Raw genomic sequence first — 25,203 nt, 5'->3', positions numbered from 1 at the left:
AACACAATATCACTCTGATCTGTAACACTTTCAACATAATTAACCAAAAACCCACAATAATCTCATTTTCATATTTTTATAATAGCGATCCCCTTAGCAAAGTTAACCCCAACACATTGTTGATTAAACATATTTTCATTTAAAATTAGGAGTTTTTCATCAAGAGCGAATCAGTGATTGATTAGAAAATAGACTTTGATACAATTTTGATACAGTTTTTCCAAAGTCCTCCAGTGACGAAGCTGCAGCGCCCCTGCTGGCCGGAAGTGATAAATAACTTGCTTTTTGATATCAAGATGTCGTTTCTTATATATCTTATGTTATGCGCGTGGTGAAATTAAATCATTAAATATATAATTTCGTACTTAACCTGTTTATTTCCCTTCAGTGTTTCAACTTTCTCTTGTCTGCTTTATATTTCCTGTTTTTTTAAACAGTTTTTACGTCACCTGACTTCGTGACCTTTGACCTTCCTTCATTGGTTGGTGTTTAATTGAAGGCGTCTTCCCATCAGCTGTGTGAACAGGACTCGCCGAGGAAATGTAAACGCTTCCGCAGCAGGAAGTAGGGGTATGGGACTGATTCGGTGTAAGACGAGGATAGGGCATCGAAAAATGAAGTAAGAAACGACTTTTTGTCTTCTAGCGTAGGGATAAATACATAGCATCCGTCTGTTGGTATGATAATTAATCTTACATTTCGATGATAATACTTGTAGCCTCGTTGGCGCAGTAGGCAGCGCGTCAGTCTCATAATCTGAAGGTCGTGAGTTCGAGCCTCACACGGGGCAGTCTTTTGATTTTAGGACCCATATAGCACCACACACGAGTAGCATTTTCCGCATCGAAAAGTGCAGAAATATTTTTGCTGCTTTCTTTCCTTTCTTCCAAATCTGATTTAGATAATGTAAACAAACCACTGCTCTTCCGGTTGGCAGAAATATAAACGGCGACATGATGTATGAAATGTATGCCCGGCTAGCTCAGTCGGTAGAGCATGAGACTCTTAATCTCAGGGTCGTGGGTTCGAGCCCCACGTTGGGCGCATATCTTTTGTTCTGGAGAATTCTTCGATATTACAGTATAATGTAGAAAACAGTGTACGTTATGGCAACGCGACACAATTTTTGCATTTATATGGAAATATGATCCTAAAGGATTTCTGTGATTGTATTCATGATGCGTTAACAATCCACAGTTAGAATGTGATGACAAACGGGTATTCACAAATTTATCAGGATGGCAAAAAGAAAGAGATATTATTTCAGGAGTTTTTCAAACAATGAGGGTGAGGGAAAGAAAAGCGTGTTCTCCCCGGCGGGGAATCGAACCCCGGTCTCCCGCGTGACAGGCGGGGATACTTACCACTATACTACCGAGGAGTTGTCAATGAGAGAACCGTGTAGTGTTTTTATTTTTATGTAAGACCGAAATCATAAAAGTCTCCCGACAAAAATACACCTCAAAACGCCGAAACTGTATCAGTTACAAAAAAGTGTAAAAATTAAAGACTTTTTTAGCTAATAAATTTCCTCAAGGTTTTTTTTCAATGGTCTCCAGTAACGACGTATAGCGCCCTCTGTTGTTCAAGACGTGAACAATTCCCAACACAACTTCGCTACAGAACACATTTATTTCACCAAATTTAACTTGAAAAAAGCGCTGATCTGATTTTTAAAAAAATAAAATTAACGTTGAAAACAAATCAAAAGTAATCAGATTACATTTTCAAATAACTCTAGCAAATATTTGTCTAGATTAAGAATGAATTCTGAACAGTCCAGTTTGAAACCCAGCCTCCATCTGAACGTTTACATTCATTATTACAACGTCTGCCTGTTTTGCATCAGTTCTTCCAGGTGTAGCTGTAGTCGGTCATGCTGATGTGGGTCAGCGCCGTCTTTCCCAGGCTGGACGGCTGCTGGAGCTGCTGGATGGAGGCGGGATGGATGCCGCAAGAGGACAGGTCCGCCGACCCGCCAGAACCCTGCAAGCAAACACAAGCTGGGGTGAGAGCATCTTCTCTACGACTAAACTCCAGGTTTCAGTTGGGCCTACCTGTTCCTCAGCGACATGTGTGTTCATGACGGCGGTAGGTGTGTGTGTGTAAAGAGTTGCCGAGAAGTTTCCCTTCTGCGCCGTCTTCAGGAGGGTGGTGATGGCGTGTAGGGCGGAGGGGAGGACGGGTCCTAAACAAAGATATTTGTGAATAAATAAATCCTGTGAACGATGGTGAATGAGATCGGATCCTGCGTACCCGTGACCTCCAGACTGCTGATGTTCTGGTACGCACACCCAACCCGGCTCTTCACGTTCACGCTGTGGGCCTGTGGATGGAACACACACACACACCGTCAGATCCGTTCACACACACGATGATGAGCGCGTCTTTGTCATCGAGCCTTCCTCACCTTTAGCGTGTGCATCGCCGCCCCCCTGAAGGCGACGGGAGCCAGGAGCGTGGGGGGCAACCCCGCCTGGGATCCGGCTGCGGCCACCAGACCCTTGCAGTTGATGAGGAAGTTGATGAGGGTGAAAGTGTGCGACCCCTCCACGTGCACCACGGACTCTGGTTTGTGGTCCAGGGAGACGGCGTGGCCCCCCTTTCGCCTGCAGCTCTGGTCAAGGAGTCACACACTGCTGGGGGAGGAGCTACCTAACATTTCGTTTAGCGGCGTCACGGGAGGATACATCCGCAAGATGATTCTGTCTGGCGTCTTGATCTGGTCCTGGACTCCCATCTCCTTCAACCAAGAGAAGCCGCTGTCTTCATCATCGTTGTCGTCTCCTTCATCGCCCCGATCGTCATCATCCTCTGTCGGCTCGCGACACCTGCGATTAAAACTACGATTTTTATTCATCATCTCCTCCGTGTGTTTCCTGTTGCATCAACTGAGGATTTATACGGACTCCTGGGATTTCTCCTGCTCGGCTCCTTTGTGCTCCCTGCTCTTCCTCTTCTCCTCCACTAGAGGGCAGCTGAACTCGATGTCTGAACAGGGACAGAAATTAGTAAAAAAAAACTGAATTTATCCTGAATTTATGGTGAAATATTTGAAAAACCTTTCTGTAATTTCCGTTCCATCGCCTCACCTTCTGCCTTCATCGCGTCTCTCAGCCCTCTGGTCGTAGGAGAGATTAATGCGGAGATGCTGCCAGACCCCCCCAGACCAGCAGCTCGGAACAACACTGTAAACTGACAGCGGAATAAAAAGTTGTAAAAGGGAATAAAATGCTGCTTCGTTTGCAGAAACCTTCCACCTACCTGATAGGAGCAGAGGTAGAAGTATGGACACAACCTGGCCTTCAGCAGGCTGTAGAGCGACGACAGACTGACCGACCTGAGGAAAAACCATCAGAGAAATCGTTTAAATAGTGTCTTCTACCTCGATTTGGTGCTAAAGCTAACACCCCTCACCATTCGCTCATGAGGCTCTGCTGGAGCGAGGCATCCTGCGCCCATGGGGCGCTCTTCCGCGCGAAGCTCCTCTCGGCGTTGATCCGGGGGAACAGGGGGATCCATGGAAAAGAGGGGTGCTGCCAGTAAGCCAGGCTCTGCTGGAAGGAGCAGCGGAGCTCCGAGCAGGATTTGGGATCCTGGAGGAGGGAGGAAAGGATTGGAAAAGGACTCAAAGAGAGGGACGGATCGCGTCTCGACGCCAGGATCTACCTGGATGCTGTGCGGCAGGGAGCTGAACTGGGATCTGCAGTGCTGGCTGAGGCCCAGCGCCTCCTCCTGGGCCCTGGGGTGTTCAGCCCACGACATGGGGAGCGGGGAGGTGAAGAGGAGACGAGTCTTCAGGCTCCAGTCCGACGGGTACTCGATGCAGACGGGGGGAGCGATGGAGGCCGGCGCCACGGCTCGGGGACTCTGGAAGGAACGTGAAAATTTGAAAAATGGAGACACAAAATCAAAAGAAAGAGAAAATCCTTGAATAAAAAGAAGCCAAACCTTCATGATGGGACTCTTAACATCTTCCTCCTCTTCTTCAAACAGAGAGTCATCCTCAGAGAAAGGGATCTAAACAAAAGAACAGGACGTCAAAACAAACATTATTTATTCCAAATTCGTGAAAGAAAACGCAGGTTTTTACTCACCTTGCTAGAATCTTGGTGCTCCCGTCTTTCTGCCTGCATCAGCTTCTCCCTGAAGGCCCGCTCTCCCCGGGCCTCCCTCCTCTCTGTGTCCGCCTCTTCCTCCTCCTCTGACGGCTTCCTCACCTCCGCAGCTTCGGCATTTCCAGCGTCATTATAAATAATGAGTTTCTTTTTCGGGCTGTAAGTATTGTCGATATTCGCGAACGGGTTTCTGCGTTTTATCCCGCACCCCGGTTGGGTTTGGCTGTGGAAAAGCGGCCCCGGGGAGAACGTCCGAACGGACGCCGGAGATAAGTCGCTTTGTCCCGGACTGCCAGCGGAGCCCGAGCCGGTCGAGCTGCGAGCTCTTTTCCGCCTCATTCGCATGATTTCCGCCGGGAGCTTGAAGCTGGGAGAATATCCAGGATGTTGAGACATTACGGTGACGAGCAGTGTGTTAAAAATAGTAAATAATCAACGGTAAAATATTTAAAAGAGCGGGGTTCCTCTGTGTATCGCCGTTTTGCCTTCCGCACTTTACAAATGTGGCGCGCAGCTTTGTGACGTAACAAGTCCTGCGCGTGTTGCGTTTGGGGTTGTGGGATTTTGGAAAATCTATTCGATTTTGATGGACGACCGTTGAAATCTGGCGCTTCGAAAGTGTAACATAATAAATAACTATAGGACCGATTTTCATGCCATGAAGTTATATTTGTTTATACTTTAGTTTTAAAGAAAGAACATTTAAATATCACATTTACTACAAACTCCAGTTAAGGTGTATACTATAACATAAGTTTTATATTTTACTAGCTTTTCCAGAGGTCATTAAAGTATCTAGGATACGGCTTCAAGACTGAGTCTCAATCATTTATTTTTAAATTAGATTCCACTGACAGCTTTCAAGTAGATAAATACATTTGTTGTTTTCATGATTTTTTCTTAATTTATGTATGACTTTATTTGTTTATTTGCTGTCTTCTCTCTGCTGTCGCCACCTCTGTCCCTCTGTCACAGTGATTAATAGCACATACAGTGTATGTAAATGTTGGCTGCCTGTTAACTTCTCTCTAGTTTGTCATTAGGGTGGGTCATCAATCACATCTGAAGCTCAGCTAAGCGCCAAGCGATTAAATCAATTCTCTTATCTGTTTGTAGGCTGGAGGAGTGAAACCAAAGTGCCTCAGGTGCCAAATCTATGATTTAATTTTGAATTTATGTCTAATGACCTTAGGCAGGGATGAAAGTTATAGACCTTAATGCGTGTTCATTTAGGGGAATGTTTCCCTTAACAACACTTGAATATTGACCACATGCTGTTGACATCTTCTTCAATCATCGACATTTTGAATATGAACTTGAAGAAGTTAGAAGGAATCAGAGTAAAACAGGAGATTTTGTAAAATTACATTTACATATTTAATGTGCCTTTATCGACAATCGCTTGCAAAAGAGTCTGGCCTTCCTGCTTTTAACCTGAGTGTAATACCACAATATGTCCACCAGACGTCGCTGTTAACCGAGGAAAAACTAGCAGTTCACGCTCCATGCATTTCGGGAGGATTTCCCTCCACTCTCACGCACAATTTTCGCTGTTCATATATTTTCAAATAATTAATCATTTTATTTTCAAGCATTTCTGGAAGTCTTTTGTGGAGTTGTTTACAACATAAGCAGACACAATGGGGTTTACGACTATTTAGTAAAATCTAAAATGCACTCTTACATGTGATCTGCATTTAATGTTGACCAGCGGTTTTATGCACATTATTGCTTTTATCGACAAGACGGAGTTTGAAATGTTTCTCATTTTATGTCACATTGAAATGAAAAGTCAAAAGCATGTAAACTCTTAGAAATACATAATAAACGTGGTGAAACTTCTAAAGATTTAAGCCCAACCGTGACGTAATTTGAGTGACGCCCTCTGGATTCACTTTAAGAGGTCAGCTTGATTAATTCAGATGATTTTGGCGTCTATTGCTGTGATCGCTCGCTAGTTCCTGGATGTGTGGACGAACCCTGTGCCCTCCTACCCCCGCCCCTTCAACCTTTGCCTGCAGTAGATCAGCTTTTAACACTGTGTACTCGCTGTCTGGCTTCAGCCGTTTCACCTTTATTTAGCAACCTCTGTGCATGTGTGTAAACTGGCAGCGGAGGCAAGCCGGGGCTCGTCTGTTTGCCTGGAGAAATTCCTCCATGTTCAGGAATAGCAGCGGATGAAATGCGTGCGCGTGCACATGGGGGGTGGAGAGAAATTCATACAAAGACAGTCACTTTTTCTTTTTCCACAAGATTTATATCAATTAAAATCAAAGGTATGCAATCAACGGTGTTGGAACAAACCTGTCGTCTGTGTGTGTGTGTGTGTGTGTGTGTGTGTGTGTGTGTGTGTGTGTGTGTGTGTGTGCGCGTGTGTGTGTGTGTGCGAGGGGAAGAAGAAGTGACATTTACAACCGAGTCTGCAGAAATGCAACCAGAAATTGGTGTTGTAGGAATAAATAAATCTACATTATCAAAATGTCTCTTTGCTGACGGGCGAGGGGTCGCTACGGAGTCCTCGGGGGTCAAAGGTCGTCCCAGTTTGCCTCAGGAGGATTAAGAACGTGTTTACAGACAGACAGAGAGATTCAACATTCATTATTTTACAAAGGAACTGAATTCAGATCAGTCCAGTGCTACTTCCTGTTTCCAGAGGCCCGCCCACTGTTGCCTATTGGCTGTCAGTCCCTCAGCTTGTTTTTCATTGGCAGTTTTAAGTGAGGGCTTTGTCCTGCTTCTGTCAGGTGATGTTTATTCGTTTACTTTTATTATAAACCAATGATTTCGGAGAAATTCCAAGATCGGATTCCTGAATGTGATCTCCGTACATCATTTCATCTTGACCCCCCCCAGAAGGTTCAGTAAGGCCTCCAGACGGCTTCGGCGGCCCCCATGTTCGTCGGAGAGCTGCTATGGCTGGACTCCACCTCCACGCCCACACCTTCATTCTGATTGGGCAGCGACGGGTGCAGGAGGGCGGAGCCGGTGGAGGCGTTGGTGCACGGCGGCAGGATCCTCGGCGGCGAGCGCGAGTCGCCGCCGCCCCCTCCTCCCCCCCCTGCCATCATGGAGAACTGGTAGGAGCCGGCGGCGGTGGAGTAGTACAGGTGATACGGCGAGGAGGTGGACTGGAACGGGCCATTCTGAGCCTGGTGGGGGGTGTTCGCCGGGTAGGGAGGGGGCAGATAGGTGTGGTACCTTCCTGCTGGAGTGGTTGCCATGGCGGTCGCCATGGTGATGCCAAGGGCGCCATTAGAGACGGAGTTGTGAGACGGGGCGTAGGTGAAGGCGGCCGCCGTGGGGGGGTAGTGGACACGGGGGTCGGAGAAGCGGGACTCGGATAAGGAGGGGAGGGAGGTGAAAGGTCGCTCCAAGGTCATCCTGGGGTCACTGAAGGCCGTGAGGTCGGGACCTGACAGAGGGCAAAGGTCAGAGGTGACTACCTGCTGATTTCACTGTGCACACACACGTGTGTGTGTGTGTGTGTGTTACCTGTGAGTCGTGATGACAGGTCGCCAAGCGATGAGCGACTAGGCGAAAGGGGATTGGCCGTGTGGACGGTGGGCGTGGTTATCTGGCCGAGGTAGGGATATGATTGGTCGTAGGACCAGGATGGAGATGACTGCATCTGTCTGGAATCTGAAAGAGAGTGAGAGGAGGGGGGGCTCAAGTCACATGATCACAACTAATTCTATTGATTCACGGCGGTCATGTGACCGTCTGATCATTCTGAATAAAGTTTAGTTTGAATAAACGTCTGGAGACGGAAGAAAGAAGAAAGAAAGCGAATGGAAGAGAGGAAGCAATTAACTGAGTGTGTGTGTTCTTTCATTCACCCCAGCCCCCCCCCCACCAGTGTAATAAATGGCAGCGATCACCCACAGACTTGCAGACAAGAGTGTGTGTCGGTGTGAGTGTGTGTGCAGACAGACGAGGAGGCAAATTGTCCACAGCAGCCAAGACGTCAATGAAGGCTTTTCAAGTCGAGCCAAGAGCACTGACGTGTGTGTGTGTGTGTGTGTGTGTGTGTGTGTGTGTGTGTGGGTGGTGGTGATGAAGCCTGGGCTCCATGCCAAGCCCCCCCCCCCCATGTGGGGCCGGAGCCTGAGATGTCGGCGAGGGAACGCCGGGACTCGGATTTGTCGTTTTTAATCCAAAACATGAAAAATTTTGAAAAAACAAAAGTTGATTTTCTTTAATTTAATTTAATTTTTTTTTTAGCTGCTTAAACAAGCAGAAAACATTTTGTGTTTGCAGAAGAAAAGCACAAAGTTGGGCGGCGATGTTCACATGTTCAGCGGGCGGCGTCTTCTGAAGCCCCGAAAACGGCGTTGCCACGGTAACGGATGGCCGAAAACGCAGCACAAGTTCAGAGCGGCTTCCTGTCGCTGCTTTCAATTTTAGAGGAGAGAACATGACGGCCTCTTCCTTTCAAAATAAGAGACGGACAAGACGGCCTGTTGCCACGGAAACGAGATTGGATATTTGCAATAATTTTCGTCATCCACAAGAAAATGAGGACCTGTAGTACTGAGTGTTGATTCGTATTGTGAGAGTAAATGCGCTTTATTTTTCACGTTGGCGCACTTCCTGTCAGCTGACTTTCATTTCCTATTCGGGTCACAACCTGCATCCCCGCCCCCACTGCCTCCACAAACGTGCATTTGTGTCACCACAGCTGGAGGCGGATGAGGAACTGATACCGTCTTCTTGTGGCGAATGCACGGTATCCACGGCAACCACAACACACACACACACACAGTTACACACACTCACACGCACACACGTGTGCACACACCGCAATGGACGGCGCCAAAACCACAAAGAGGAACGATGGTTTGATGCAAGATACACACACACACACACACACACACACACACACACACACAAACACACACAGAGCTTTAGCGCTAGCATCAGGAGCTAACATTATCCTTATAGAGCTAGCCTGGCTGACCTTTGCCCTGTCTCCATGGTGACCGATGCCGACCCTTACCGGAAGCCATCTGACTGTGCGTCTGGCTGGAGAAGGGGGCGGAGTTGAGCGCGGCGGATTGGCGGGCGCCGGCGGCCGGCTGGTGATGATGATGATGATGATGATGATGAGGGGGCGTCACCCTCATGGAGCTCCGCCTCAGATGCTCCAGCTCCGTCAGCCGCTCGGAGAACGCCAGGGTGCCGGGTTTGACCTCGTCCATCTTCTGACGGTGACCTGAGAGACAGAGTGCTGTGTCAGCAGATCACACATCTGTAATCTGATTACATAATCCAGGGATTACTTTTGCAGTCACGCCCTGTAAACGCCATCTGTGGCGTCAGCGGTGCTTCAAAGCGCCGACGTTGGTCTCCGGTTACAAACGCTTCCTCCCAACGGGGGCAAGCATGCATGTGTGTGTGTGTGTGTGTGTGTGTGTGTGTGTGTGGGCGACTCGGAGACGAGTGATGGTTGTTCACAGCTGAGCGGCGTCTTCCTCCGACGAAGGACCGATTGTCCAAAAACAGGAAGTGAAAGTTCCCGTTTGTGAGGGAGCGCCATCAGAATCGTTCTCGTGCTTTTATTTTGTAGGAGTAGAACTTTTCAGAGTGGGATGAAACTCACGTCGAGGCTCTCTGGGACCGTCCACCGTGATTTTTATGGCTCGCTGATACGTGGCCACCTGGGGGGGGTTGGTGAACACGGTGATGGTCAGGGTGAAACTCTTCCCTAGGAAAGGAAAGGAGAGGAAAGGAAAGGAGAAAAGGAAAGAGGATGGATGAGAGGAAAATAAGGGCTTCAATAATATTTGGATCTTCCCCCCCGCCTGCTCTCCTCAAATATCCCCTCGTTCTGCTCAACGCATTAAGTCGTATAAGTCGACCCCCCCCCCCCTCCAGACGGGAGGAAACCACGAGGGCCGACAGAGTGAGATGAAGGGAAAAAAAGCCCCCGCCTGTTTGACTCTGGATGTGTTCTATGTCACAGGACCAATAGACATGAACCGCAGGGGCGCCTTTTAGCATGTTAGCATGTTAGCACGGCTAAACGCTGCCATGCTAACACGTGTCACCGAACAGTTCATTAACGGCGCAACTTTAAAACAAATGCGCATTCCATCGACTCGTCGCTGTGGTTACGTGAGGGAGACAAGACAATAAAAGTGTCGAGGTGTCAGCCAATCAGAGGCCAGCGTTTAATCTGACATCATAATGAGAAGAGAATGTAATAAGATTAATGTATCTGAGAGAAAATACGTGTGTGTGTGTGTGTGTGTGTCCCTTCCAGCCCTCAGCTTTGGAAGTAGGCATCACTCAACACTATGCGGGCTGCACACACACACACACACACACACAGACCACCGCTGTTGTCACTGGGGGTAAAGTTTCCACATGCAGACAGGCAGATGCCACGCAGACACAGCAGCGGCGACCACTAGGGGGCGCCTAAAAAAGTGTCCTCTGCTCTGTCCTAGGAAAACACACACACACACACGCACACACACACACACACACACACACACACACACACGTGTGTGTGTGAAGAAAATGTCGTGTGTCCCTCGGAGACACTTGTTGTGCGTTTGTTTACAGAGAGAGTTTACAGTGAGAGATTTGGGCTGATAGAGAGAGACAGACGGGGGGAGAGAACAGCTGAGGTCTTTGTGGGTGTTGTGTCTATCAGCCATCCGGTGGCATTTTACACACACACACACACACACACACACACACACACACACACACACACACACACACACACACACACACACACACACACACACACACACACACACACACACACACACACACACGAGGTGAGGCCATGTGTGTCGTGTCGGGGCCTGCCGGGTCCAGGATTTCTTTCACTGAGCCCATCAGAGGGAATCTCTTATTTACAACGTGTTTCACAAAGCGACGTGTGTGTGCGTGCCAGGAACAACAAGGCGGCGGCTCGTCATGTGTGTGTGTGTGTGTGTGTGTGTGTGTTCGCTCACAGGCAGATATTGTGAAAGAAAAAAAAAGATGCTCCTGTTTAAAAGAGGAACTGAAGGAGGGATGATTGCACATTTGTAGCGTTAGAATTAGAATTTCCTCTTAGATTAAAGCTGCAGACGAGCTGCAGGACGGACGAGGGGTTAAATAATTCCTTCAGTTTTAGCCTTAAATTTAAAAAAATAAAATAAAAGCATTAACCTCAGCATGAAATGATAAATTTGACTTTTCTGCATGAGAATAATCGTTTCTCATCGTGGGAGCGTCAGAATGTCGTAACCGAGCGCTTCTGCAAAAACACAACCGATGACTAATTCTGAGAACTCTGATGCTCAGAAATCCCCCCCGCCCCACACACACACACACACACGCAGAGGCGGATGAGGAAACACACTAAACCTGCTTCATGCGCAGCCGCCGCTCGCCGTGTGGCATCACGCAAAGCACTACATCGTCACGGTAACACGTTTTAATCTAGCAAAGTCAACAAATAGTCCCAAAAAAAAATCACCCACATGTATTTAATAGGCCGCAGGAAATAGTCCCCAACAGGACGTGTTGCTAACATGCTAAGCTAACATGGGCACTGCTTTTGGCGCCTAAAATCCCCCCCTCCTGCTAGCATGACGCTAGCCTGACGCTAACAGCGCCAACTTGTTGTTAAATTTGCATGAAAACGAACTCGTCATTTGAATTATAGCACCCAAGAATCATCAGCGCCCTCACGTTTGACCCACCAGGATGGGGGGGGAGGCGTGGAGTCTGATTTCCATATTTCCACTCCGCCGTGGGACGCCCAGCGTCTTTCTAACGCGCGCGCGTGTGTGTGTGTGTGTGTGAAACGTGCGAGCGTTAGCGCAGCTTGTGTACACAGGTCGGCTGTTTTAAATAGATAAGTTGGGACATTTGCCTGCGACTGATTTAGAATAACAGAGGTCCAGTGTGTCCGTTAAAAGGAGGGGGGGCACACGAGGAAGTTGTGTCAATGCTGTTTCTCTTCACGCGGACTTCCCCCATGATGCTGTGCGACGGCGGATTTCAGTTTCTAGCAAGACAATTTAGAATTTCTCACCTATTCTTTTATATTTTGTATTTTATATTTAAAAATTAAATTTTATATTTTATTTTTTATATTTTATATTTTTTATTTTTATGTTTTATATTGTATTTTTTATATTTTGTATTTTATATTTTATAGCTTAAATTTTATATTTTATTTTTTATATTTTGTATTTTATATTCTATATTTCCTCTCTGTTTCTACCTCGTCCGCTGCGGCCCACGAAGCGCAGGTCATTGAAGCGGGCCACCTGGTTCTTGACGGCGGCCGTGGCGTTGCGCAGCTCAGCTGAGTAGTTCTCGTCGTTACCCGCCATCACCGTCACCAGGGTGCCGTCGGGGATGTCGCCGAGGGCGACCACCTGTGATGACATCACGGGAGGAGAGTTTGGGATGTTAGGGAACCCGTTTCTGTCATTTGAAAGGATAAAATAAGGACAAGAAAGATCACATTGAAGGGTTTTGCAATTACAGTTCCTATTTAAACACTCCATCCTGATTGGTCGACTCAGACGTTCCCCATTGTTGGCTCCTCCTCCTCCGTCGGAGCCCATTTCCATTTTAACGTCCGTCACGCCGACCCAGCAGATAAGACACAACTGCTGGTTTAACCCTGAGCTTAGCTGACCCCTGATGACCCCCCCCACCCCCACCCCCCAGCGGTGAAACCCCCCCTAAACGTCCTGTTTAAGCCCAACGCATTGTTTTCCAGGGAACGATCTGATTTTGGTCCCTGCTGGCCTTGAAGGCGACTCCAAACGTCCACATGCTGATGCTCCAATAATCCACCAATGACAGGATCGATTGCGTGGAATCTGATTGGCTGGAACTCTCTGCATCCGTAGCGTGCACCCACAGCTGTGTGTGTGTGTGTGTGTGTGTGTGTGTGTGTGTGTGTGTTACCGTGCTCACACACCGTGTGCATTGCAAGGGGATGTTGGGCAGTTATGTGTGTGTGATTGCATCATAGCCGTCATCCATTTGCAGTAATAGGCAGTGACATCCGCTCATGACACTCCATAATGATGCATAATGCACCACACACACACACACACACACACACACACACACACACACACACACACACACACAGAAGCATGTGCGAACGCTAATGCATAAAACTCGATAAATCAATCAGTTGTTTGTTCTGAGGCTAAAAGCCGCTTTTCCACAAATGCATTTTGTCTCAAAGTGCAGGAAAGACGTTTACGTCCACTCACATCGCAAAAATGTAGAAACACGAAGAAACACTGACGATAGATGGATGAAATTATTATATTTTTATCTATTTATATCTATTATAAAATATTCAGCGAGTAGAAAAAAAATTCTTACGTGGAGTAAAGCGAGTTTTATTATTATCACTATTAAATTTAATTACTTTTAACTGCCTGTTTGATAAAATTCAACAAAATTAAATCTTTTACAAAATAAAACCTCCCAATTTTCTTTTAAAAATTATCCAACCTCCTTTAAATTAAATACGCCGTTCTCCGGAGTGACTCCAGGCGGCTTCACCTGTTGATGGTGAAGTTTTCCGCGTCACGTTTTCACCTTTAACCCCTGAACTCTCATTGGGGGTGGAGCGGGGGGAAGGATTTGAGTGACGGACACACCTTGAAAGCGATGGGCAGCGTCTTGTTGCACCTCCAGTGGGTGGGCAGGACGGAGCACAGGAAGTTGGGGCTGTCCGTCTTCACCAGCTCGCCCGGATGATCCGAGATCACCTGGAAATCAGGGCGTGACACACGTGACGCCGCCTTCAGAGGACGTAGGAATCTTTTTTATCTGGGGGTGTTTTATGTTCAGTACCTCCACCATGCCGCGGTCCGCCATACGCAGCTTCCCCACCAGCGCCGCCCCGCCACCGGCCTCCTGGGCACCCAGGGGCAGGGCCTCGGACATTTTACCCCCCGAAGCCAGGGTGGTTGAGGGAGGGGTGTACCGCCGGCCCGGGGCAGGGTCTGAGGAAGAAAAGACGCAGCCAGTGGGGTTAATTTTCCATTTCTGGTGGGGTAAATATCTCCAGATGAGACGTTTGGTCGTAGATCCAACAAAAATCAGAGGAGATGAACAAAGATTTTGTTTTTTAGGACTAAACAAGAGGCTGAAACTCCGGTTTTGCAGCTTCAGTCTGCTTTTTATTATCCTCCAATGATTCAAAATGTTTTGATGGATAAGTGAATCGCTGCTTGTCACAACAGACACAGACACACACTCGTGCGATGACACACGCCGTGGTCAGGAATGCCAAAGTGTGTAGTCACCCAAGTCAAAGACCGGCAGCGAACGGGGTTTTTCTCTTCCTTTGAATTAATAAGTGGAACCCAGGAAGACTATTTCCAGACACGTAATAAAAACACAAGTCTGGAAATAATAATCAAGAGAACCGAATACGGCGAGAAAACCTGAATGAGAGAGAGGAAATCTGATAAATGAGCAGCGTCAGTGGCTCCTGTTGGTTTGTCAGTCGGCCAAACCCACAATTGAAGCCACATGCGGTTTGGAGTTTGGTTTACAGTTCGGAAACACACCGCTACCAGACGCCACGGCACGCCGACATGGAGGGTGGTGATCGTGGTTTTCGGCCTCCGGGTCGACTCTCCGGCTAAAAGGTCGGCGTTTTCAGCCCAACATGTCAGACATGTCAGTTAATCTGGAGGAAAGTCCTCCATTAACAAGAAGCTGTAACTCCACTGGAAGATTTTCTCTTATTTCAAAATGGGGAATGGGGGGAAAAAAGGTAGATTAAAATGATTTAATATATATAAATTATGATTTTTTCCCCCCAACTGCTTCTTTTTTGATCTTAAAATCTCCTCTTCCCATAAAGCCCACGTCTCCACATCTTACATGCTTTATAAGTCTTCATAATGACTTTATAATCAACCTCATAATATATAATTATTAAGTATATTGAAACCTGAAAGTCAGCAATTTTTTAAAATGATGCCAAACAGCCTGTCAATTCTGCTAAAGTTACTGTTAATCAGTTTTAATAAACTTAACATCTTTCATTTCTGAATCAGATTCAGAATCGATCAGAAAGAGGAACTATTTTTTGGTTCCCCTTCGTGGGAACGAACTGCGTTTCTGATGCAGGTGATTCACGTCCGACCCCCCTACGAGCATCACGGAAACAGTGGAAATTTTCGGAGGAATTGAACTTTTACCGTATTTCGCGTCCCACAGGAACACCATCTGTGCGCCACAGTTCGCCCACAGCTTTCCCGATGCGTGAAAAACAAAACTCCCGATTTCTTTTGGAATTGTTGAACAGATGTCTCTCTGCGTTTTGTCGATATTTGTTGTCGTCTTCTTAAATGTCCTTAAAATATTAGTATAAGAAATAAATAAATAAATAAAATCGCAGTCCGGCCGCTTGAACCCGTCCAGACGCGCCGGATTTCAGTTTTCGTGCGTAAAAGCGCGACTGAAAAACTTCTTTCAAATCGGATTCCAAACAGTCAGGAGTGTTTTAAAAAAAGTCACGATGAGACTTTTGATGGAAGAATTCACACCTCCTGAATCCACGCTGATCAAAAATCCACGTTTTCCGTTGAACGTGGGAGAAAAGCAAACAAGTAAAACAAAGCGGAAGTAGACGAGGAAGTATTGTTTTGTTATTCTTATTCTCTTTTCATCCCGGTTTTAATCGTCCACGCTCGTTTTCTCCCCCACGCTGCGTCCCGCTCTCCTCCCCTCCCGATGAGTGAACATCCCCGCTGACAGCGCCAGGCTTTTACCGGCACACATCCTGCATTTACATCTCATCTGTGGCTCGGAGCGGCTCAGCCAATCAGGAGGGTCGCAGCGGATGTGCGCTGAAGGGGGATTGCCCAATCAGCGTTGTGTCCGTCCGGGAGGAGGCGGGGCTTAGAAGAGAAAGAGCCCGGAGAAAACGGAGCCGCGATTCCTCCGAAAGAACGCCAGAAAGTGACCGAACGTGTTTGAATCCGGTCGGATGTGATCATCAGTCAAGTTTTACGTGTGTTTGACGTGTTAAGAATAGAAAAAACTAAAATAAATAAATAAAAAGGCACTTTAAAAAAAACCTTTAAAATAAAAGGATTTTTTTTTAAAAAACACCGCGAATTAAGAGACTAATAATCCAGATCTCTACTGTGATTGGTTGAGATGGTCTTCAAACAAGGCTGTTATTACCGAATATGGACGATAGGGGGCAGTAGGGGATTTAAATCACACAGCGCTGGATCACAAACACAAATTCAATCCAGACTCTATTAAAAAACGGGTTTTATATGGTGTCTGCTTTTCATCCTGTTCTCTATGAGCAACAGAGTCCGATTAGAAGTACGAGTTCAAATATGTTCTATTTTATTTGGAGTCAAATAAGTATTAACAAAAATGTAATAAAATAATAATTTAAATTCACAGAAATGAACATTTCTGCGACAGAATTTGTTCTGTCTGTGTTCAAATCAATTCTGAATTCAAATATTCATTCATGTGTTTATTATTTTTTCGTACTTTCCCATTTCTTCATCCTTATTTCCAAAAGCATTTTATAGGATTATTCACTTTATTTTACAATATTAAATGTTTTCCTTGTAATTTGATTATCTTTTTTTTTAATTCCAATTTTTGACATAATTGTGTCAAATGTCGTATTGGTTGTTATCAGGACAGTTTTTTTTAAATGATGAAGTTACTAAGTTTAATTATTGATTAAGTGAAGGTTATAATATCTGCATCCATAAGAATGGAGAAGTATTATAATTATAAATATATAACAATATTAATAATATAAAAGACTGAAAAGCTGCATCGTCTTGCTGCATTTTTCTGAAATCCAGATTATAATCAAATTAAATCAATTAAAATAATAGTTATACAGTAATAATACTTTGGTTACTTGGAGTTTGAAGAAAATTTTAAAACTGTTAAATGCATTTTACCCCAAACAGCACTTTGATGTATTTATTGTGAACAAACAGATGAATTCTGTTGTGACTCAGCCTCTCTATTTTAATTTACCGTTGTTACACCAGATAAGAAATCGCACAGATGATTTTTAAAAAAAATTTTTTTTTAATGAACATAAAGGATTTCTTATTAGAATCTCGCAATCTGAGTGCATCCATTACATTCTTTGGCTTAAGGATCCGTTAAAAAGCGTTTTGTGCACCTGGATGTTTTCAGGAAGTCCTTTTTTCAGAGTCGGTCCATTTGAGTTGTCGGATGAATTTTAGGGAAATGCCAGTCTGCCTCCACACCCATCCTCTGTCGCCAAAGGGGGGATGATAAAAAATGTAAATGCCTCCGCTCTCATCTCAGCCAGAGATGGACGGGACGTGATTTGCCCTGAGAAATATCTATTTTTCACTTCCTCATCGAGCGCCTTTTTAAATCTTTTTAACTAAAGGTAATCCAAACGGTTTGGTGTAAATTCTCAGATTGTTAAATTGCACAAAAAGTTAAATGAAAGATGAACATTGACCAATACTGTACAACAACCTTCCCTTCATGCATTCGGAACAGTTTTGCACTTCATCCTGCATCTGAAGCACTTCTGTCAATCTGCAATTTCATCAGAGTTAGTGTCATTAAATCTGACACTGGGCATTTATTCCTCAAAGAACCACACTTATAAATAATTCAAACAGCGAAGGATACGTTGAAACTATATCTGTGAACATTTTAGGCCTTATGCCAAGTGTGCAGACATGCTATAGAAAGGAAGTGACTTCAGTCGGTCAGCAATTCCTGTAATCACTCTTAGCACCTTAAAATCAGAAAATGATGATTTAGGTGAAAATTAATTATTGATTTCTTTACTAAAATTTCTGATTGAAGTCTAATTTAAATAAAGAGCGATTCTGACCCTTCTACCACAATCTGTCCTTAATCTCTTTGACAATGATAGTTTTGGTCGCAGGCAAATAAAATAAAATGAGGATGCTGCACAGATGAATAAAAATACACACATGCGATAATGGAGGGAGAAAGAAAGACAAAAACCACGACAAAAAGGGAGAGGAGTTGGATTTCGCTCGGCCAGCGTTTCCCACCGACTCCCTCGTAACGTGAGCCTGTCATTGTCCTCTGATCCATAATCAATACCCAGCCACAATCGCCTATCAAAGGTATTGATAGCAGCATTACTTCACATTATCAGCTGCAGAATAAAGAGATTCTTCAAATTCATGGTCAATTCCAACAACAGCGTATTTTAATATAAAAACAATTTTTCCTAAATTTGACATTTTGACACATTTCTTCACGTAGTCATTGATGATAAAATTATTAAATTGATAACCAAGCTCTTATTTTGAAGTCCTGCATTACACTAGAGTTGTTTTATTTCTGTTTCAAACTTCTGATTCTCGCATATTTAATAATTTAACCTTCACATAAACTTGAAACAGATGTAAAAAAACACATTTTTAGCATCAAAAAGTAAATGACGTTCCCGTTATTCCTGCATTGACTCAATTCCTTATAATACTCAGGTGATAAGATAAAAGAAAATCCTGGTAGAATCCTAAAAAATCCCAGTGACCCCTGAACCCCCTCTGGAACTCCTGCAGTCAGAAATACACTTAGAGAACGTCCTTAGAAATCCTTAAAATAATTATTTTCAAAAATTATAAGAATAATACAGGGGTGAAAAGTTTTTAATTTAGTGGTGAAGTTTAATTTTCCCCATAGGGAATAAATTCTCATTCACAACAGATGAGGTGTTCAGGAACCTCATGAATGATCAGTTGGAGCGTTAGAATTAAATATTTTCATTATTATGACGCAACATACTTAGAAATAATAATTAAAAAAGACTTGTTGGAATGAGGAGAAATGTTTAGTTCTGGTGAATAAAAACTCACAAAAACTCTAACGACAACGCCCAGCGATGAAGATGATGATGACTATGAAGTGTGAAGAAGAGTTAGCGTTACCAAACAGTCCGCTGCCTGTCCGGCCCTTCCTCATCAGGTACACGGCCCAGGACAGGGGCCCGGAGCCGGAGAACGCCCCAGGGTTCATGCTTCAATCCTGGGCGTGGAACCAAACGACAGCTGGGGCCCAATATCTGACCCCCGGAGGGAGGAGACGAGGGGGTGTCAGGAAAGAAAGGACCACGGAGGCGGGAATGAATCGGAAGATAAAACAGAAAGAGATTCAGGAATTATATATATATTTTTACTTTTAGTCCAGAGTGTGAAGTTAAAAAGGAAAGTTGTTTGGTGAAGAAGAGATCCGACGTGTCCTCACCTTCATCAAGCCCCTTTATATCCCTCATTCACCCCCTCCCTCACCCCCTCCCTTCATATAAACCTTGATATTAGCAAAAACAAGAAAGAGGTGAGGGAGTGCGGCACGAGGGAGAGGAGCCAGTCAAGCTGAATCCATCCCCTCCCTCTCTAAAGCGTAGCCACGGGGGACGGGACTCCACTTTGCCCCCGGGCTCTTTAAAGCTGCTAATTTCATTTAGCTACTCAAATGATTTTCTCCTGTTATCCCCCCACCACCGCCCCCCAACCCCAATCTTCGTCTTTTTTTGCTTTCTTCTTGCACTTGTCAAAAAGAACGCAAAGCAACTACCTCGAAGGTTCTGGAGGAAAAAAAACATTGAGAAAAACTTCTTGTCAAGTTAACTTTATTTATATTCAGTTGAAATGTTTTAAATTTTAAAAAAAAACTTTTTTATTAGTTTTGTGTCGGTTACTTCACCTACAATAAGCTAAAAAGCCACCGCAGTGCTCAAGCTAACTCGCCTATCTCACTCTACCGCCCCCTGCTGGCCGGCCTAGATATTTATTTTTTAAACATCCATCCTTTAAGTGTCCGACTAGAAAAAAAAGTGTTGGAATGCATCCATTTTCCCAACTTAAAGGACATTATGGAAAGAAAGGAGTTATTAAAAGTAGAATTCACCCCAATTTAACAAAATAAAAGTAGTTTGAATCTTTCAACTCAACTATCGCTGGCAAATAGAGACACGCAACCAAACCTCAAGGTGACCACCGTGACACCGACAGACAGCAAGCTTCCCACTGCGACCCCCCCCCATCCCCACAGCCAAACGTCCTTTGGTTGGTGACATCACCACAACCCCCCCGCCCCTCCAACGGTGACTCCCTGTAGCCCTCAATGGCGACCTCAGAGCAGCCGTGTGTGTGTGTGTGTGTGTGTGTGTCACCGGGTTCTGGTGAGCCGCTGTGGTCGTCTGAGGGAAAACTTATCCCGAGTGCTGAATGACGGAAAACCATCAGAATAAAACTGGTTCTTGTTTATTTAGTCGCCGCAAAATTATGATTCCTGTTAAATAAAACTCTCTAGTTTTGTTTGTGACTTTTTATCTAGGCGAGAAACCAAACTTTAAATTGTAATAATTATCGATTTTATATTTCTTGTGTCGCGAATTCAATAAATCAACTTTACAAAGTTTGCAGATGCACAATAATCGTTATAGAGGAGAGACGAGCTCGAATAGAGATGCTGCCAGCGGCGGTCTGTCCCTGTCGTCCCCTGAGCCGGGGCCACCCCGAGGCCAGTGACAGTGGCAAGGCAGGGATCAATGCCACACACACACGCACACACACACACGCACACACACACACACACACACACACACACACACACACACTGCCACCCTGAGTGGAGGATCGATGAAGGCAAAAGAAGAGAAATCCTCCACTTTTTATCATCATCATCAGCTTCAACACCTCGTCTCATCCTGAGGGGAACCTCCAAGTTTAAAACCAGTAAACATCATTTCCTCCTCTGAAAAGTTTGTTTTAACAGTTATATAAGAGCAGAATTAATCAGAATCTACTTTCTTCCTCTTTGTGCTGCAGGTCAAAGTTGATCAGAACGTAAAAGAATTTCACCCTAAGTCACATGACCCTGAAAAAACCCGTCATTAAATATAAGGAAGTAAACAAGACGGCGTCTTTTTTCAAAGATCTTGATATTGAGGGTTAATCTTCATCATATTTCATGACTATAATTTAGTTTTTAAAATTTTTTTTCTGTTTGCGTGTAGTTTGTAGTTTTCCACACGTTGTAATTGCAGGTGAAAACTGTATGAAAGTGAACCCGCGTGAGTTCATCTGATTCGTATCGAAGTGCTCTCATCAATTGATCAGTGACGGAGGAGTTAGCAATTGTCTCTAGTTAACAGAGCAGCCGATTCTTACACACACACACACACACACACACACACACACACACACACACACACACACACACACACACACGGTGTGTACACCTCTTCTATAATTCATGCGGTGTATTGTGCGGATGCAGTTAACTGCCGCTTAAAAGTAATTAATTGATTTTCTGACATATGAGTTAGCAGCAGCCCCAAATGACACACACACACACGCGCACACACACACACACACGCACACACACACACACACACACACACACACACACACACACACACACACACACACACACACACACACACACACACACACACACACAGACTAGCACAAGTACAAAAATTCATACACTCCAAATGGAAGGTGTGCGTCTCATAATTTGTTCTGGTTTGTAATTCGTTGCCTTTGCCAAATTAGCTCTGGGATGTCGTGACGCTAATTACGAGACGAGTTAGGCTACGTCCAACGACGTTCTCCTCGATTACTTTACGGCACGCCGGGGGCGTTTCTTTACGGCCCAACCCACGATGACACGCCGCCGTTAAAGCTTTCAGGGTTCCTGCAAACGGCAGATGGTGAAGAAGTGAAAGACCGACAGAAGGTCAGCAAAGGTCAGCGTGGACGAAATGTATAGGAGAAATATCTTCTTAATCTACACGTCACGCCCCAATCCTGGAAAGAATTCTCTTTTTCACTCTTTTTCAGTAAAGTCTTAAAGATCCTGGGTACCAAACTCATCGGGTTGATGGGATGCCTTCAGGGTGGCTCCGTTTTTTGGGCGCATTCAGGACCCAGGACTCATTGGGGGGGTTTAAATACTCATCCGGCCCCGGAACACCTTGGGATCCCCCAGGAGGAACTAGGGAGGATATTCTTTTTCATCTGTTGCTACGGTGACCCGAGTAGAGAGTGAGAACATAAAGAATGGTGTAGCTGCTTCATATGGGTTTTTTTTTACAGTTTGATGTAAAAAAAAAAAATCCAATGAAAACATTTGGAAAAGCTTTCAAATTGGGAAAAAAAAAGTGTGTGTGTGTGTGTGTGTGTGTGTGTGTGTGTGTGTGTGTGTGTGTGTGTGTGTGTGTGTGTGTGTGTGTGTGTGTGTGTGTGTGTGTGTTTGTCCTCTCACACGCGTCCGGGTGCGTTGAATTATTCAGCCGGCCTCTCTGATGAGGGAAGACGGGGTTATTCTTGCTAAACTAAAAATTGATTTTCTGACACAAGAAATGAAGGGCAGATAGAGCGAGGAAGAGAGAAAGAAAGAGGAGAAAGAGAGGGGTGGGGGGGTGGGGGGGCATCTATTCAATCATTCACAGTCAAAGTCGGTTAAATCTTCATTCGTTCGACTCGGAAATGGGAATAAACTCTAAGAGAACGTGAAGACTCTCTGATGGAGAGAGAGAGACAAGATGGGACGGACAGACAGGCTGACGGGTGAGGGGGGGGGGGCAGACAGGAGCGCCTCAGGCTGTGTTTAGTGCAGTTTGAATGGCTGAGCAGGTTCATCCGAGCAGAAACTTTTATCTCGCCCCTCGCTTCAGACCGGACGGCGAACGCGGAGTGTAACGACCAATCAGACGGGGTGAAGTCTGAACCTCCAAATCTGAACATAACAAACATCATCCTGTAAGAACGTCCGAATGCAACATCCTAGATTAGCATTTTAGCATGCCAACGCTAGCCCAAATGGAGATTCCAAGTCATCGCAAACGTTTTATTTTTAAATGGAATTTCATGCAAATTAGGAGCAGAACAGAGTAGAGAGTAGGAAGAGGAGGATGGGCGAGAAGGAGAGGAGGATCATGGGTAAAACAGGTAGAGCAGTTCTGGTAAACAATAGTGATGATGGTTTATCATCAGTTTTTCAAGGTTTTATTGCTATTAAATCCCAAATCACACTTTATATGAGTCAAATGAACGACCAGATTATTTCTGCTGGACTGAAACTGAATTTTGGCATCAATCAGGAGGAAATAATCCGTGTTCCAGGTCCTGTTGGGGTCAAAGGGTTAGATGTAACTAATAAAAGAAAATAATGTAACTCAATTTAATGTAAAATAAATGTAACATAAATGTAACTACTCCTTAATGTTAAATAACTAAACAACTAATTTATTACTTATTTAAGTTACAAACATTGTAGTTTTAATTTGTCAGGTTATTAAACCCACAGAACTCCATCAATCAAGGATCAAACTATCAATGAAGAAAAAAAATAACATCAGACACAAGTTAGGACGTTAACTTTGTTCAAAACGTATTTATCAGAGTTAAAATGGGCTGAATTACTGCATTATGGGAAATGTAGTTTTTGGTCAAAGCACACTTTTTTTTTTAGACATTGACCTTTGATGCTCTCGTGGGGCCACATAAAATGATGCAGGGGGCCACGTTTGGCCCCCAGGCCTTGAATTTCACACATGTGTTGTAGATCATTTTCATGATGGTTTTATCTTTATTATAAGTCAGACGCTGGACTTTCATTCACCTCAATCTGGATAAAAACAGTCACAAAAATCAGTGATCGTTTCTGACAGTTTGAGAAGAAGACTTCTAATCAGCTAATTAGGTATTCACACCCCGCAGTGTGTGTGTGTGTGTGTGTGTGTGTGTGTGTGTGTGTGTGTGTGTGTGTGTGTGTGTGTGTGTGTGTGTGTGTGTGTGTGTGTGTGTGTGTGTGTGTGTGTGTGTGTGTGTGTGTGTGTGTGTGATTGCATTGCTGAATAACCCAGAAGATTTTACAGAACACAGACCGGGTCATCAAAGTGGAAGGAACCGGCCCGACCGGCCAATCAGGCGGCTGGAACGCGACCACACGGGGACGCACGGCGTCGCGAAAACGAACTGATGAATAAATCAGAAGGCTGGAATTTACAATTCGGAATTGAGGGTCGCTAATGGCCCCCCCACCCCAACCCCACTTTGCATTCACTCGTTAACCACAATGTGGGGACAAATGGGGCTGCGAGGAGGCAAACGGGGTGAGGAGGGGTGAGGCAAACGGGTGAGGACACACTTTGCATGGCTTTCTTCGTTAACCACAGGACCGAAGGGACCTCCCCTCGCTTGGCGCGGGACACCATGTCCCATCAGGCCTTGCAGGCACGCGGCCGCCATACGGCGAATTCATTTGACGTCCCATCGATCGGCCAAATGGCCGTTCGCTGTCGGCGGTTTCTGGAAACTTCGAGGGAGGTTAGAGTCAGCGGGGAAGCGTAGCAAAAACAAAGAGAGCAAAAATAGAGACGGGGATGGAAAAGGCCGTCGTTTCAAACAATGCAGCTGCAGACCTGAACGCGCAACATCATTTCTGCATCGTTTAAAACCGTTAAAAAAACTGCTTCCTGTCAGAAAAGTTCTAAATTTTTATGTTTAAGTCACCTGACTGACTTTTCATGACTTCATCTGCTGATGAAACACCAGGAAAAGCCATCAAGATCATATTTAACACGACTGAACTCCTTCTTTCCTGCGTGTGAAATTGACAGGAAGTGAAATAACGCCGATGATGTCAGATATTTGGATGGGGTTTTTTTTTTTATTCTACTTTTATAAAAAGGGATTCCCGTCCGCGTTGAGCTGAAAAATGTTCCCAAGCTAAATTTAGACCCAGTCAAACTCAATCTGGCTAATGAAACCCATTCCCTGCCGAAAGAAACGTCGGTACTTTGGGACACAATTGAATCAGCGCAGACGCTGTCCAGATCACGGCGATATTAAAAAACGCTGAAGCGATTAAGCAGGTGGTTGGAAGGAAGTGAAAGGAGGCGGCAGAGAGAGGAGGAGAGATGAAAAAGAGGAGAGGAAATGAAGGGATCTCCATCTTCCTGCTGCAGCTGATGGAGGAGAACAGGAGGAGGCGCACGCTGTAAAAAGTGGCGCCAATGCGGCTTCAGTGTTGAGTCTTCCTGTCTCCTGACGCTGTAAAA

At 45.1% G+C, this 25,203-nt stretch overlaps 2 protein-coding genes and 3 non-coding genes across 11 annotated transcripts in view; 2 read left to right on the top strand and 3 right to left on the bottom strand.

Annotated features, from left to right (window-relative positions):
• The first annotated feature begins 717 nt into the window (after positions 1-717).
• trnam-cau (transfer RNA methionine (anticodon CAU)) lies at positions 718-790 on the top strand. The gene has a single exon. It is a non-coding gene; the product is annotated as a tRNA-Met (tRNA).
• Positions 791-971: 181 nt separating this feature from the next.
• On the top strand, positions 972-1,044 carry trnak-cuu (transfer RNA lysine (anticodon CUU)). Its single transcript has one exon. It is a non-coding gene; the product is annotated as a tRNA-Lys (tRNA).
• Positions 1,045-1,309: 265 nt separating this feature from the next.
• On the bottom strand, positions 1,310-1,381 carry trnad-guc (transfer RNA aspartic acid (anticodon GUC)). Its single transcript has one exon. It is a non-coding gene; the product is annotated as a tRNA-Asp (tRNA).
• A 242-nt stretch (positions 1,382-1,623) lies between these two features.
• On the bottom strand, positions 1,624-4,811 carry LOC137591515 (protein downstream neighbor of son homolog). 2 transcript variants are annotated; one of them, XM_068309569.1, is made up of 12 exons: positions 4,098-4,809; positions 3,952-4,020; positions 3,670-3,870; positions 3,418-3,596; positions 3,265-3,340; positions 3,093-3,195; positions 2,910-2,991; positions 2,691-2,831; positions 2,411-2,609; positions 2,257-2,326; positions 2,058-2,188; positions 1,624-1,986 (listed from the first exon to the last, which is right to left on the bottom strand). In XM_068309569.1, exons 1-12 carry the CDS (start codon positions 4,512-4,514, stop codon positions 1,846-1,848), a joined length of 1,809 nt encoding a protein of 602 aa, XP_068165670.1. In that variant the 5' UTR covers positions 4,515-4,809; the 3' UTR covers positions 1,624-1,845. The 2 variants fall into 2 exon arrangements, with proteins under 2 accessions (XP_068165670.1, XP_068165669.1); XM_068309568.1 differs by having other exon boundaries at positions 1,624-2,188; positions 4,098-4,811.
• A 710-nt stretch (positions 4,812-5,521) lies between these two features.
• The window catches only part of runx1 (RUNX family transcription factor 1), a 27,037-nt gene continuing 7,355 nt past the window's right edge, over positions 5,522-25,203 (bottom strand). Inside the window, exons 3-10 of one of the 6 annotated variants that reach the window (XM_068308951.1) lie at positions 19,061-19,194; positions 13,956-14,107; positions 13,760-13,870; positions 12,349-12,505; positions 9,718-9,822; positions 9,076-9,330; positions 7,611-7,757; positions 5,523-7,530 (exon numbers count right to left, since the gene is read on the bottom strand). In XM_068308951.1, coding sequence (XP_068165052.1) covers positions 6,977-7,530; positions 7,611-7,757; positions 9,076-9,330; positions 9,718-9,822; positions 12,349-12,505; positions 13,760-13,870; positions 13,956-14,107; positions 19,061-19,148 — 1,569 coding nt within the window. In that variant the 5' untranslated portion in view covers positions 19,149-19,194 and the 3' untranslated portion in view covers positions 5,523-6,976. Of the gene's footprint in view, positions 7,531-7,610; positions 7,758-9,075; positions 9,331-9,717; positions 9,823-12,348; positions 12,555-13,759; positions 13,871-13,955; positions 14,108-15,316; positions 16,093-19,060; positions 19,195-25,203 lie in introns of those variants that run through there. The other 5 variants (XM_068308954.1, XM_068308953.1, XM_068308955.1 and 2 more) reach the window with 5 other exon arrangements.

This window comes from Antennarius striatus, chromosome 24 (genome assembly GCF_040054535.1).
Source record: "Antennarius striatus isolate MH-2024 chromosome 24, ASM4005453v1, whole genome shotgun sequence".
In the NCBI taxonomy this organism is placed as follows: Eukaryota; Metazoa; Chordata; class Actinopteri; order Lophiiformes; family Antennariidae; genus Antennarius; species Antennarius striatus.
Note: the sequence above shows the minus strand (reverse complement) of the source record. Positions and strands in the feature narration are given on the sequence as shown.